The 13,093-nt window shown below is 34.2% G+C and overlaps 1 protein-coding gene across 1 annotated transcript in view; it reads right to left on the bottom strand.

The window, feature by feature from the left end:
• Positions 1-10,329, bottom strand: part of agbl2 (AGBL carboxypeptidase 2) — a 38,966-nt gene extending 28,637 nt beyond the window's left edge. The window contains exons 1-6 of the mRNA XM_056451940.1: positions 10,053-10,329; positions 9,827-9,893; positions 8,954-9,091; positions 5,860-6,045; positions 2,886-2,993; positions 2,643-2,793 (exon numbers count right to left, since the gene is read on the bottom strand). Coding sequence (XP_056307915.1) covers positions 2,643-2,793; positions 2,886-2,993; positions 5,860-6,045; positions 8,954-9,091; positions 9,827-9,893; positions 10,053-10,058 — 656 coding nt within the window. The 5' untranslated portion in view covers positions 10,059-10,329. The remainder of the gene's footprint in view (positions 1-2,642; positions 2,794-2,885; positions 2,994-5,859; positions 6,046-8,953; positions 9,092-9,826; positions 9,894-10,052) is intronic.
• Between the last annotated feature and the right edge of the window lie 2,764 nt (positions 10,330-13,093).

Raw genomic sequence — 13,093 nt, forward strand, 5'->3', positions numbered from 1 at the left:
CAGATGAGACAGTGCTTTACATTAAATCAATATATAAAGCCTATATATCCACCTTTTTCCAATGCCCAGTGTTGGCTAAGTTACTTCAATAAAGTAATTAATTGCATCATTAAAATTGTATTTAAATTATTTCTGAAAAATTATCTGGAAAATGTTATTAAAAGAAATGAAACAAAGTGCCCTCAATTTAAGCATAAATGTCACAAAAAAACTTCTCAGACTTATTTGACCACCACTTTGTCCCATTAGTGAATCATTTTACACAGGATTTTAATTGCTGGTCTCTCCTCCCTTAGGTAGGGTGAATTGTATTAAGATAAACATACTTCCTAGATTTGTATACTTATTTCATTCAATCATTCACTTTCTTTTCGGCTTAGTCCCTTTATTAATCTGGGGTCAGCACAGCGGAATGAACCGCCAACTTATCCAGCATGATGCTCTTCCAGCTGCAACCCATCACTGGGAAACCCCCATACACTCTCATATACACACATACACTACGGACAATTTTAGCTTACCCAATTCACCTGTACCGCATGTCTTTGGACTGTGGGGGAAACCGGAGCACCTGGAGGAAACCCACGTGAACGCAGGCAGAACATGCAAACTTCACACAGAAAATGCCAACTAACCCAGCCAAGGCTCAAACCAGTGACCTTCTTGCTGTGAGGCAACAGCACTATCTACTGCGCCACCACGTCGCCATACTTGATTCAATGTATTCCCATTTTTATTCCAAAGTCTTTTTTGTTACATTTGATTGCTCTATTTCTAGTTTTCTCTGGAACATGAACAACCCCAAATATCCGTAAAATTTTTCCTCACAAAACAAAACAATTGGGTGGTCTAGCTCTTCCAAATATATATATATATATATATATATATATATATATATATATATATATATATATATATATATATATATATATATATATATATATATTATTGGGCAGCAAATATACGCTCTACTCTCTGTAGGTTGCACATATACCCATATACAATGACCCCAATTAAATAGTCTCAAAATCTGGACACATTTTTTACGGCATTTTGGTCTTCATAATATTCCTTTATTATTCCCAATAAACTCCAATCTGTTTTACCCTTCTAACTTGGACAGTGCTTATGCCTCATGGAGAGATCTTGGATTGGCTTCTATTGTAAGCTTTACATCAATGGTGTTTTTGCCTCTTTTGGTCAGTTGGCCTCTCAATTTAAAGTCCATTTTTTCATATATTTACAAATTAGAGATTTTGTGTGCAAAAAAATTTTCAACTTTCCAAATACACTTCCTGCTTCAGATCTAGACACCATACTGGGCATAGATCCCTGTGCTAGAGGTTCAGTTTCTAAATTATCTAATATAATTGTTAATCTGCAATTTTCTTCTGATAACTTACGGCCACCTGGTCTCAAGACATTGGAATTGACATCAACGAGCAGACATGGAAAGCGGTCTTGAACAGGGTTAGTTCTTCCTCAATCTGTGCACGTCACAGGCTTATACAATGCAAGGTAGTGCAAAGAGCTCATTGGTCCAAGAGCAGGCTACCTCACAACAACCCGTCTATTGACCCTGAGTGCGACAGATGACATTCTGGTTCAGTTACTTTAATCCATATGTTTTGGTCCTGTCCTTCCCTGATTTTTCTTTTTGAATGCAAATTTTCCTCTCACTGTCTGCTATTACCACTGTTGATATGACCACACTTTACCCTCTCATTTTGGATACTTTGTAGCCTTCTTAACCCTTCTGGCTAGGCAATTAATTCTTCTGAACTGGAAGAGCCCTCACACTCCTTCACACACTTGTTGGATAAGAAATGTTCTTATTTTATGAAGTTAATTAGGTACTCCCTTCACAGACCTAGCACTATTTTCATTAAATTGTGGGAACCCCTTCACAAACATGTCCAAACTCTTCAGCTTGACCCTGCTCCTTCTGTTTGAGTCCCCACCCACCAACTCCCAGCTTGGTACTGGATACTAGTTCTGGTCAACACATTGTAGACTTGTTTTTTCTGTATGTAAGATTGCACTAGTGTTTTTTGTTGTTGTTGTTGTTGCTCAAAATACTATTCAGTGTATTTGCTTATTGTTACATGTTTATGTTGTCCTTTTTGTATATTTTTGTAATGTGTTTTCCAAAACAATTTTAAAAAAAGAAAAAAAGAAAAATGTGCACTCAAAACAGCTTTGGCCACAGGTATGCTTGCAAAATTACTGTATTAAGCACAACAAATAATATTAAAGTCTGTGTGAAATCAAAATTCACAGGTTATTTTGCTTGCTCACATTGTTTCTTGTAAAGTGAATAGTCAATTTTCAACTTGAGGGCTTCCACAGCAACTGTATATCAATAACCTTAACAACGCCCCCTTACTGTTACTTTGTTAAAAGCAAGCCCCGCCCCGTAATCAATATTCAATTTCAGTTGGAATCAGAAGTGGCTGAGACTTTTCTTTCAGTATGTTTATGTACATCAGCATACTAAAAGAAAAGTCTTAGCAACTTCTATTTCACGTTGACTTTAAGTTTAACTTTATTGTTATGTTTCAGTTCTTTTGAATGGAGGTGCAAAAAAAAGGTGGATACGCTGAAAAGGCAAAACTTTTTGTGGCAAAGAAGCTGTGACTCACACTTGAACTGCTTTTTGCAGGTTTCCACACTCAAAACGAGACTCAAATGCTAGCGTAGGCTCCTTCTGATTGTTGGCACAGGCCGTGGCACTTTTGATAGGTCCTCTGCTTCCACCTACACGAGAGTAAGTGAAGTAGGAAGCTTTGGTGGCTAAAATGAAAAGTGAGAACAAAAATATAAAGATTAGAAGTAGCCAGACGTTTTTTATATACCAAAAAATATATTTAATATACTATTCTTACATGGGTCTATGCAATAGACAGTGTTTCCTCTCACTTCTCCTACTGGAATGGGAGTTTGCTCATTGCCTGTTGGCTGATAGAACGTCTCTGGTTCTGAGGGGTCCCATTCTGATTTTTCAAAATTTTTAAGACACAAAAAAAAACCTGATGAAACTATTCAGTTTTCATTAATTTTCCTTTAGCTTAGTACCTTTATTCATCAGGGGTCACCACAGCGGAATGAACCGCCAACTTATCCAGCATATGTTTAACACAGTGGATGCCCTTCCAGCTGCAAGCCAGTACTGTAAAACATCCATACACACTCATTCACACACATACACTACGCACAATTTAGCTTATTCAATTCACCTATACCGCATGTCTTTGGACTGTGGGGGAAACCGGAGCACCCGGAGAAAACATATGCCAACACGGGGAAAACATGCAAACTCTATTTAAGTCACATTAACTATTGTGTACTTACATCATTCATCACAGAAATAAATTACTGATGTAATTACATGCAAATGTTTTTTTTTAAAAAGGTACAATGTATGTATATCTATGCATATAATAAGTTCATTGAACCAAATAATTAATTTAAATGTATGTACATAATACTTAATGTTACTTTAATAACCTAACTGTTTGTTTATTTTTTTTTTATATCAATTTTGTTTCACCACACATTTTGTTGGTATGAAAAAACAATAATCTGATATTTAAAAAATTACTAAAATAAGGTCATTAAAAAAAGATTAAATGTCATTTTTATTATTATTTTGTTGGGTGTAAATAAATACTTATTTGAAACTTTAGCAGATCTAAAACTTGCATAAAATAAAAATTCAAATAAAAGTAGCAATAAGCGCGGAAGAAAAATCAAAAATAAAGCAAAAGAGGAAAAAAATTACAAAACAAAAACTCAAAATAGTAGTGCTATCCAAAACAAAACGGAAAATGAAGACTTCGAAGACTACGTATACAAGAACCTTCAGAATCACACAAACAATTACAGACAATTATATGTAATTATATGTACAGTTATAATTACCAGTATGATGAAAAAATAAAAAAAGGGAACAAATTTTGCCCAATTAACAATATTTTCCTTAGAAAAACTATTTTTAAAACATATTAATCCATAAACATCAATTCACACATGAACACAGGAACCTCCATTGTCTTGTCAGAAAATGTCAAATTATTTTCAATTTCAAGAGATAAATCAAATCAGAATTCTGTATTGTTTAAACCGCATAAAACGTAATATTTATTATTTTTGAAATAATACATTTAAGGCGACCGCTGCTTAAAACATGTGCTGGATAAACTGGCTGTTCATTCCACTGTGGCAACCCCAGATTAATAAAGGGACTAAACCGAAGAAAAAATGAATGAATAATATATTTAATATAGCTGATATAATATAGTTTTGAATATATTTTTTATGATTTTTTTCCATGAATTTATAAACAGCAAATTGGTTCAACATGCACCATATGATGCTTGATCAATTTTACTTTGTCATAAAATTTTTCAATGATCTAATATTAACAATGACACACATCCATGAGGGTCAGAAGGGATCGTCAGTATGATATCTTTGTTTTCTATCTTTTTTATGCTGCATGTTACTTGGGTGATTGATTTAACATAATATAACTTTTCAAATAAAGTTAAAGTCAGAATTATTAGCCCCCCTTTGAATTTTTTTTTTCTTTTTTAAATATTTCCCAAATGATGTTTAACAGAGCAAGGAAATTTTCACAGTATGTCTCATAATATTTTTTTCTTTTGGAGAAAGTCTAATTAGTTTTATTTCAGCTAGAATAAAAGCTGTTTTTCATTTTTTTTTAAACATTTTACGGTCAAAATTATTAGCCCCTTTAAGCTATATTTTTTTCCGATAGTGTACAGAACAAACCATCATTATACAATAACTTGACTAATTACCCTAACCTGCCTAGTTAACCTAATTAAGCCTTAGTTAAGCTTTTAAATGTCACTTTTAGCCGTATAGAAGTGTCATCATGGCAAAGATAAAATAAACCAGTAATTAGAAAAGAGTTATTAAAACTATTATATTTAGAAATGTGTTTAAAAAATTCTTCTCTCTGTTAAACAGAGATTGGGGGGAAATAAATAAACAAGGGAGCTATTAATTCAGGGGGGCTAATAATTCTGACTTTAACTGTATGTGCTAAAACTAATTTACAGTACAGTCCACCTAAAAAAAAATTTATTCTTTCATTATTTACTCACTCTTGACCTGTTCCAAACCAGTTTGAGGGTTTTTTGTTCTGTTAAAGAGATCTTATTTTCTGTTTGAAGATATTTCTATCAACGGATATATCCATATTTCATACATATTTTTATTTACTACGGATACATCCGTAGTATGAAAAACAAATACGATGGAGACCTATGGCTACCGGTTTATATCTTCAAAAATATCTTCAATTGTGTTTAACAAAACAAAAAATCTCAAACGGTTTGAGCAAATAAAAAAAAACAGTCATTTTCCATTAATAAGGTTTTATGTTTTTCTTAATGAAGCATTTAGGATAATCAGGATAATTTGGAGGAGGTGATAGTTCTCATAATGAATTTTGTCCAAATATGGAAACAACATGGTTATGTTTTCGAGTGATTGAAAATTAAATAATTGATGACGTAAATGTGATTAACAATTTAAAAAGAGGGTGGAGGGAGAAATTGGTTTAAACACTTAGAAAGGCATTTGAGCCGAAACGTTTGTGGTTTTGTTTCCCAAAAGAATGTAAAGTAAAAAAAAACTTCAACCCAAAAACATTTAAATGAGTGATGACTAGGCTACTTCCTGAATCAACTCACAACTTTAAAACATAAAATTCCATGATTAAAGAGGTCTACTCGACATATACAATATGCATTTTTTACATATTCTGTGATTAACACTAATCACTAATTTAAATTACACTGTATTAATAATAGAAAAAAGCCTTAATACCAATATGCTGGATTTTGTCACAGATCACATCACATTCTATGGGCCAGCGGACGCCCTGGAACGGACAGGAGGTAGATGGGATTGTGAAGAGGTCCAAAGGGTCCCTTAGACGTGGAATAGGACGCTCCCCATCAAAGTCAAACACAAGCTGCCGGGTCCTGAGTGCTTTGTTTAAACTGAAAAAGTCTGGAAAATAAATAAATAAAACACAGACATATTATTACAGTCTAATTTCTCAGCAGCAAATAGGCTGTAGTTAAAAGATATACAAGGAGCATTTGTTGCAGCCGGGTTGTAACCAAGACGCACAATTAATTCACTGGTACATGTTCTCTAAAACTATTATGTGTTCTTACAGTCTGAATCTTTTATAAAGGCAATGAATTTCAAATGGGAACTAGCTACTTACACCCAAGTGTTAAGTTTCGAATGACAACTTGACAAATGAGAGGAATGCCATAATTAAGGTGGCAGTGGTAATTGTTTTAAACATAAAACTGCAACTTTACATTGACACTATTTTGTCTTATAAGCTAGAATATTTTAATTAAAATTTAATAGATATATCATTGAATATATAAAACTTTTTTTAAAAGACAGCTTATCCAACTATTTTGAGACTTCATAAACACTTCACTAATCAGCAACAAACATTTAACTTTAAAAAACAGCTGGAGTTTGCAAATAAATTTATAAAGCACAACCATGCAATGGAACTCAAATAAGACCCTTCAGAACTCAGATAAGACCCTTACTTTTGTTCAAGTCAAATCGAGCTTTATAGTCATTCCACTACATGTGTGGACATACAGAGGAAGAAATGCTGTGTCTCGCAGGACAACGGTGCTACATAAATTAATCATAAATACAAAAACAACACTGGACATAAGAGCTATTTAAAAAAAACTATGCATAACTAACATATACTATAAGATACTTAACTATACACATAAGACAGGCTTAACAAGTACTTTTACATGAGACTGAACAATGTTGTGCAGGATATTGTGAAAGAGAGGTATTAAAGGTGAATATTACGCTAAAGAGTTATTTAAGGTTTAATATTGTGCGAAAGAGTTATTTAAGGTTGAAGCCAGCAGTGCAACATGATTGTGGTACATTTATAGTAAACATCGTTTTCATTATTGAGTTCTTGTAAGATGGAGTTTAGATAAAGTGTCAGGTGTATAAGAGAGAAGAGTGTTTCTAGAGGTGGTTTGTCAAGCCCACTCACCTGAATGAAGCACAATTTGAAATTCACAATATTTCCAAGAGACATGGAGTGATTAAAAAAGTGTCTATAGTGCAAATGTGCAACCTTATGCAAGAGTCAGAGAGATGAGAGGGTGTCCTTTCTACAGGTGGTTTGTTAAGCCCACTCACCTGTATGGGACATACTCAGGAATGCATGGGGAGGGGAGTAAATTGACTGGAGTTAAGGGCTCTAACAGCCTGTGGGAAGAAGCTGTTGAGTAGTGTAGCTGAGAAGGCTCTAATTTTGCTTCATAACATAAGTCTTAAAATAAGTGATATGAAAGTAATAATATATATATATATATATATATATATATATATATATATATATATATATATATATATATATATATATATATATATATATATATATATACATACATACACACAAAAGAATGTTATATTTTAAAGTATATATACTCAAAATCAAACTCATATATTTATATACTTTATAATAAACCAAGATCATGGTCATCCAAACAATGAAAAAGTATGAAAAAGTATTACCTACCTATATATATATATATATATATATATATATATATATATATATATATATATATATATATATATATATATATATATATATATATAAAGACTTTTTATTTCACCCATACCCTATACTGTATATTGTCATATTGCACAGTCCTACAGTAACAATTCTATCCATGTTTGCAACAGACAGAAGCAAGAGCTTCCTGTTGCATGATATTGTATATGTAGGCTCAAACTCACATGGAAGCTGATACTGTTGCTTTTACGACTTTTTATATAGGCTGCAGCATCCAGGTTATGCAGTATCAGTTTCATAAACACTTCTCATTTACTTGTATATGTTTCTTTAACTTTTATATTGCTGTCAACAGTAGCTGTTAACTTCTATTTTAGTAATCACCATGGACCAAAGTTTCAGCTACAAATCTTTAATGTCACTTACATCTTGGATGGCCTGAGCAAGTTTGCAGAACTTTTTTTACTTTTAGGTGAATAATACTTTATTATTTACATTCTGGTTTAGGGCTGTGAAATAAGGCAATATGGATGGAAAAAAGTCTGTAATTTCATGTTATGCTCTGTCATTTTTGTTTTGTGGTGTTACATTGTTTACTGCAATATTTCTTCATTATTTGGATGACCCAGTGAGATTATAACTTTGATATTTGACATCAAAATGTATCAAAATTAATCAAAATTAATCCTCCTGCTAATGTAGATGTTGGACTGAAGCAGCTGATATTAATTTACAATGAGGAGGGGTAGAGGGTTGCTGAAGAACTACTGAGAGATTTCAGCTGCTGTCTGGGCTTTCACTGCCTTCCTTCACCTCCCTTTCTTCGTGTGTTCAAAACTTTTTCCATTTTTATTCATTATTAATTTTATTTCACATAACGTAATTTGTAAACTAAATAGTTTTGTTTTTTGTTTTTTCTTGCATATATGAATTTATTCTGAATTTTATGAATTTTATTCTGAGAAAAATCAACAGTACCTTTAAAAATGTTTTCTGAGAAAAATGGTGACGTGTTCAATACTCATTTTCCTTGCTGTATGACCTATATAGTGATATAAGATTTTTTTGTCAAATCACCCAGCCTTGTTATACAGTATATATCTGTATACAGTATATTCAGTGGTACGTCTGTTAAATGTTAAATTAAATATTCTAGCTTATGAGACAAAATAGAGTAGATGTAAAGATGCCGATCATTGAGAAACATTGTAACAAATGTGACTTTTTTTTTCATATCGTCCAACCCTATTGTAATACTGTATTGCATTTTCGAATGAAATTCCAACAATCAAATTAAAATAGACATAAGATTGAGTTTAACATATTTACTTGAACATGGCTTGGACTCCTCTTGTTCTTCTTCTAAATTGGAGTCATTGCTCTCAGATGGAGAGGACGAGTTAATCATGTCTGAGGTAGTAGAATCTTGATTCCCCTCCCATTCTCTTTTAATGCCTGAGCTGTCGTCTGCATAAACAAGAAAATCATTTACAAAAGTTAACCATGGTTTTACTACAATCAAAGCAAAAAATAAATAAATTAACCATGGGTTTGCCACACTAACCATAGTTCAACTGTGGTATATTTATAGTAAAACTGTGGTTGTATGAATGGTAACCAATACACAAATCAGCCATGATTACTTCACTTTTACTATTATACTTTTTATGGGAATGTTCCATAAAAGATGATATTATAAAAAGGAAAATTCACCCAAAAATGAAGATTTATTCACCCAAGTGGTTCCAAACCTTTTTATTGTTAACCTTTATGAAGACATTTTGAAAAAAGCTGAAAAAAGAAAGCTGGCAACCTGTAACCATTGACATACAATGTAGGGAAAACATATACTGTGGATGTCAATAGTTACTGGTTTCCAGCTTTCTTCAAAGTATCTTTAGGTTCAACAGAAGAAAGAATCTCAAACCAATTTGTGACCAGAGAATGATGTGTAAATGATGACTGAATTTTCCGTTTTAGGTGAACTCCATCTTTAAAAATGAAGTTAGTACACAATGAGAGAGAAATTATAGATAAAAAGAAATGACACAATTGAGTCAAGATTACGATCTACAACTTCATTACGATAAACATCAGTATTATTACGCTATACTCCCAGAAAGGTCAAAATTATGCCATTCTAACATTGACATCATTTAAACCTGTCAAATGAGGTAAAAGCCATACAGAAGTGGTGCTTACCTGAGAGGAATCCATAATGCTGAAGATGCAGCAAAAGTAATCTCTCATACGGATCGTCTGATTTCTTCTTTTCGACGCGAAAAGAGAACATTGGAGTGAGTTTAAACACAGGCAGTGGGGCAGAAGGTTAAAAGTATCAATGCTCTGGTATGTTAAACAACGGGGTAATATTAGACTGTAACCGTAGAGTGCAAAAGGCAGCAGCAAATTTTGTGGGTTTACTAACCTGCATTCCTGTAACTTCGAGAGCGACTGCTCGAAAGTCATGAAGTCATTGTAAACAACGCCAAATTACCTTACAGTTTGCCAGAGCCCGGAAAAAAAAGATATCGAGTAACACCGCTGCTTGGTTAAGAGCACTTTGCTTTAAACCGATATGAAAAGCTGCATAATGTTCCAAACTAGTTTTTTAAAGACTTTAATATGTTCCTGGTAGCCTTCTCACAAAGTACACTTTTTAAAGGAAATCTCTTCTCTTCGTTGTAATTATTGTTCAGGCGCCATTTGTGTCACGGTTGCCATGGACACGACGCACGTTTCCTGCATGAAGCACGCAGAAAAGAACAGAAGTCTTGCCGGTTATGATAAATGACCTATGTAAATGACCGACAATTTAATTTTGCGTTAGTTCGGTGTTTTTACAAGTATGTTTTACAAGCTTGTGCGTTTAAAACGGAGAAAACGAGGGTTAACAGTTCACGTAAATAATTCAGAGGTCAGAATAACAAACTTGTCATTGTTGTGATTGAAAATCAGTCAAATATTGATTTCTTAACTTGTCTTATGTTAAAACATTGTAGCCTACGGTGTTGTCTAAAATGAATATACGTCCTCTAAATAATATATTTTTTATTTTAATATAAATGTTTTACTCAAACATTCATTCATTCGTTCATTTTATTTTTTGGCTTAGTCCCTTGTTTAATACATCTGGGGTCGCCACAGCAGAATGAACCGCCAACTTATCCAGCATATGTTTTACACAGCGGATGCCCTTCCAGCTGCAACCCATCACTGGGAAACACCCATACACTCTCATTCACACTCTCATTCTCATTTTAGCTTACCCAATTCACCTAGACCGCATGTCTTTAGACTTGTGGGGGAAACCGGAGCACCCGGAGGAAACCCACGCGAACACGGGGAGAACATGCAAACTCCACACAGAAATGCTAACTGACCCAGCCAAGGCTCAAAACAGCGACCTTCTTTTTTTTTATCATAATATTTCTTTTTCTAAAATGGTAAGTTTACAATTTGTTAACAGTTTAATTATTGCAGAGACAATTACATAATCAAAATATATATTTGTTGGCTTTTGGGCCAAATTGATTGAGTATACAGTGCAGTCGCAAAGTATTTATAGAGCTTTATTTTTTCCACATTTTATGTTACAGCCTTATTCCAAAATGGATTAAATTCATTTCTTTCTTTAAAACTCTACACACAATACCCCATAATGACAATGTGAATTTTTTTATAAATTGTTGCAAATTTATTAAAAATAAAACAACCTGAAAAAAATCACATGTACAGAAGTATTCACAGCCTTTGTTCAATACTTTATTGATGCACCTTTGGCAGCAATTACAAGTCTTTTTGAATATGATGCCACAAGCTTGGCACGCCTGTCTTTGGGAATTTTTGCCCCATTCCTCTTTGCAGAACCTCTCAATCTCTATCAGGTCGGATGGGAAGCGACAGTGTACAGCCATTTTGAAGAGATCTCTCCAGGGATGTTCAATAGGATTTAGATCTGGGCTCTGGCTGGGCCACTCAAGGACATTCACAGAGTTGTGAAGCCACTCCATTGATATTTTGGCGGTGTGCTTTGGGTCATTATCCTGCTGGAAAAATGAACCGTCGCCCCAGTCTGAGGTCAAGAGCACTCTGAAGCAGGTTTTCATTCAGAGTGTATCTGTACATTGCTGCATTCATTTATCCCTGGATCCTGTCTAATCTTCCAGTATCTGCTGCTAAAAACATCCCTACAGCCTGATGCTGCCACCACCATGCTTCACTGTTGGGATGGTATCAGCCTGGGGATGAGCGATGCCTGGTTCTCCAAACGTAACGCCTTCAAAGAGTTACATTTTTTGTCTCACCAGACCAGAGAATTTTGATTCTTATAGTCTGAGAGTACTTCAGATCCCTTTTGGCAAATTCCAGGCAGGGAGTGGCTTCCGTCTGGTCACTCTACCACACTGGCCTGATTGGTGGATTGCTGCACAGATGGTTGTCCTCCTGTAAGGTTCTCCTCTCTCCACAGAAGAACGCTGAAGCTCAGACAGAGTGACCATCAGGTTATTGATCACCTCCCAAAGGCCCTTCTCCCCCGATCACTCAACTTAGATGGCCGGCCAGCTCTAGAAAGAGTCCTGGTGGTTCCAAACATCTTCCACTTACAGATGATGGAGGCGACTGTGCTCATTGGAACTTTCAAAGCAGCAAAAATCTTTTCTGTAACCTTCCCCAGCCTTGTGCCTCAAGATAATCCAGTCTTGGTGGTCTACAGACAATTTCTTTGTCTTCATGCTTGGTTTGTGTTTTGACTTGCACTTTCAACCCTGGAACCTTATATAGACAGGTGTATGCCTTTTCAAATCATGTCCAATCAACTGAATTTACCACAGGTAAACTCCAATTAAGCTGCTGAAACATCTCAAGAATGATCAGTGGAAACAGAATGTACCTGGGCTCAATTTAGAGCTTCACGGCAAAGGCTGTGAATACTTATGTACATGTGATTATTCAGGTATTTTATTTTGAATAAATTTGCAACAATTAAAAAAAAAAATTCACTTTGTCATTATGGGGTATTGTGTGTAGAATTTGAGGAAATAAATTAATTTAATCCATTTTGGAATAAGGCTGTAACATTAAAAAAATATGGAAAATGTAAAGCGCTATGAATACTTTCCGGGTGCACTGTAACTTCTTTTCAACTTAATGTGTTTCTGTTGTAAAACCTTAAGTTTCATACCTATTTATAAATATTCTGTCTGCTCCCCCTTCTGTAAATAATGTATGAATGGAAGATAATGTAAAGGCATATGTTGCTCTGTTATTATCACGAGGAACTGTGTAATTGTTTTAGTTTACTTTACTGATTTTATTAAGGTGGATAGTTGGTGATTGGATGGCTGTTGGCCCAATTGGTTAGCTTTACTTGGACAGAGGAAAATTAAGACCTGTTTAAATTGATTTAAGACCTACAACACACTATTTCGATGAATTTAAGACCTTTTAAGGCCTACATTTTTAAAA

This window comes from Danio aesculapii, chromosome 25 (genome assembly GCF_903798145.1).
Source record: "Danio aesculapii chromosome 25, fDanAes4.1, whole genome shotgun sequence".
Taxonomy (NCBI): Eukaryota; Metazoa; Chordata; class Actinopteri; order Cypriniformes; family Danionidae; genus Danio; species Danio aesculapii.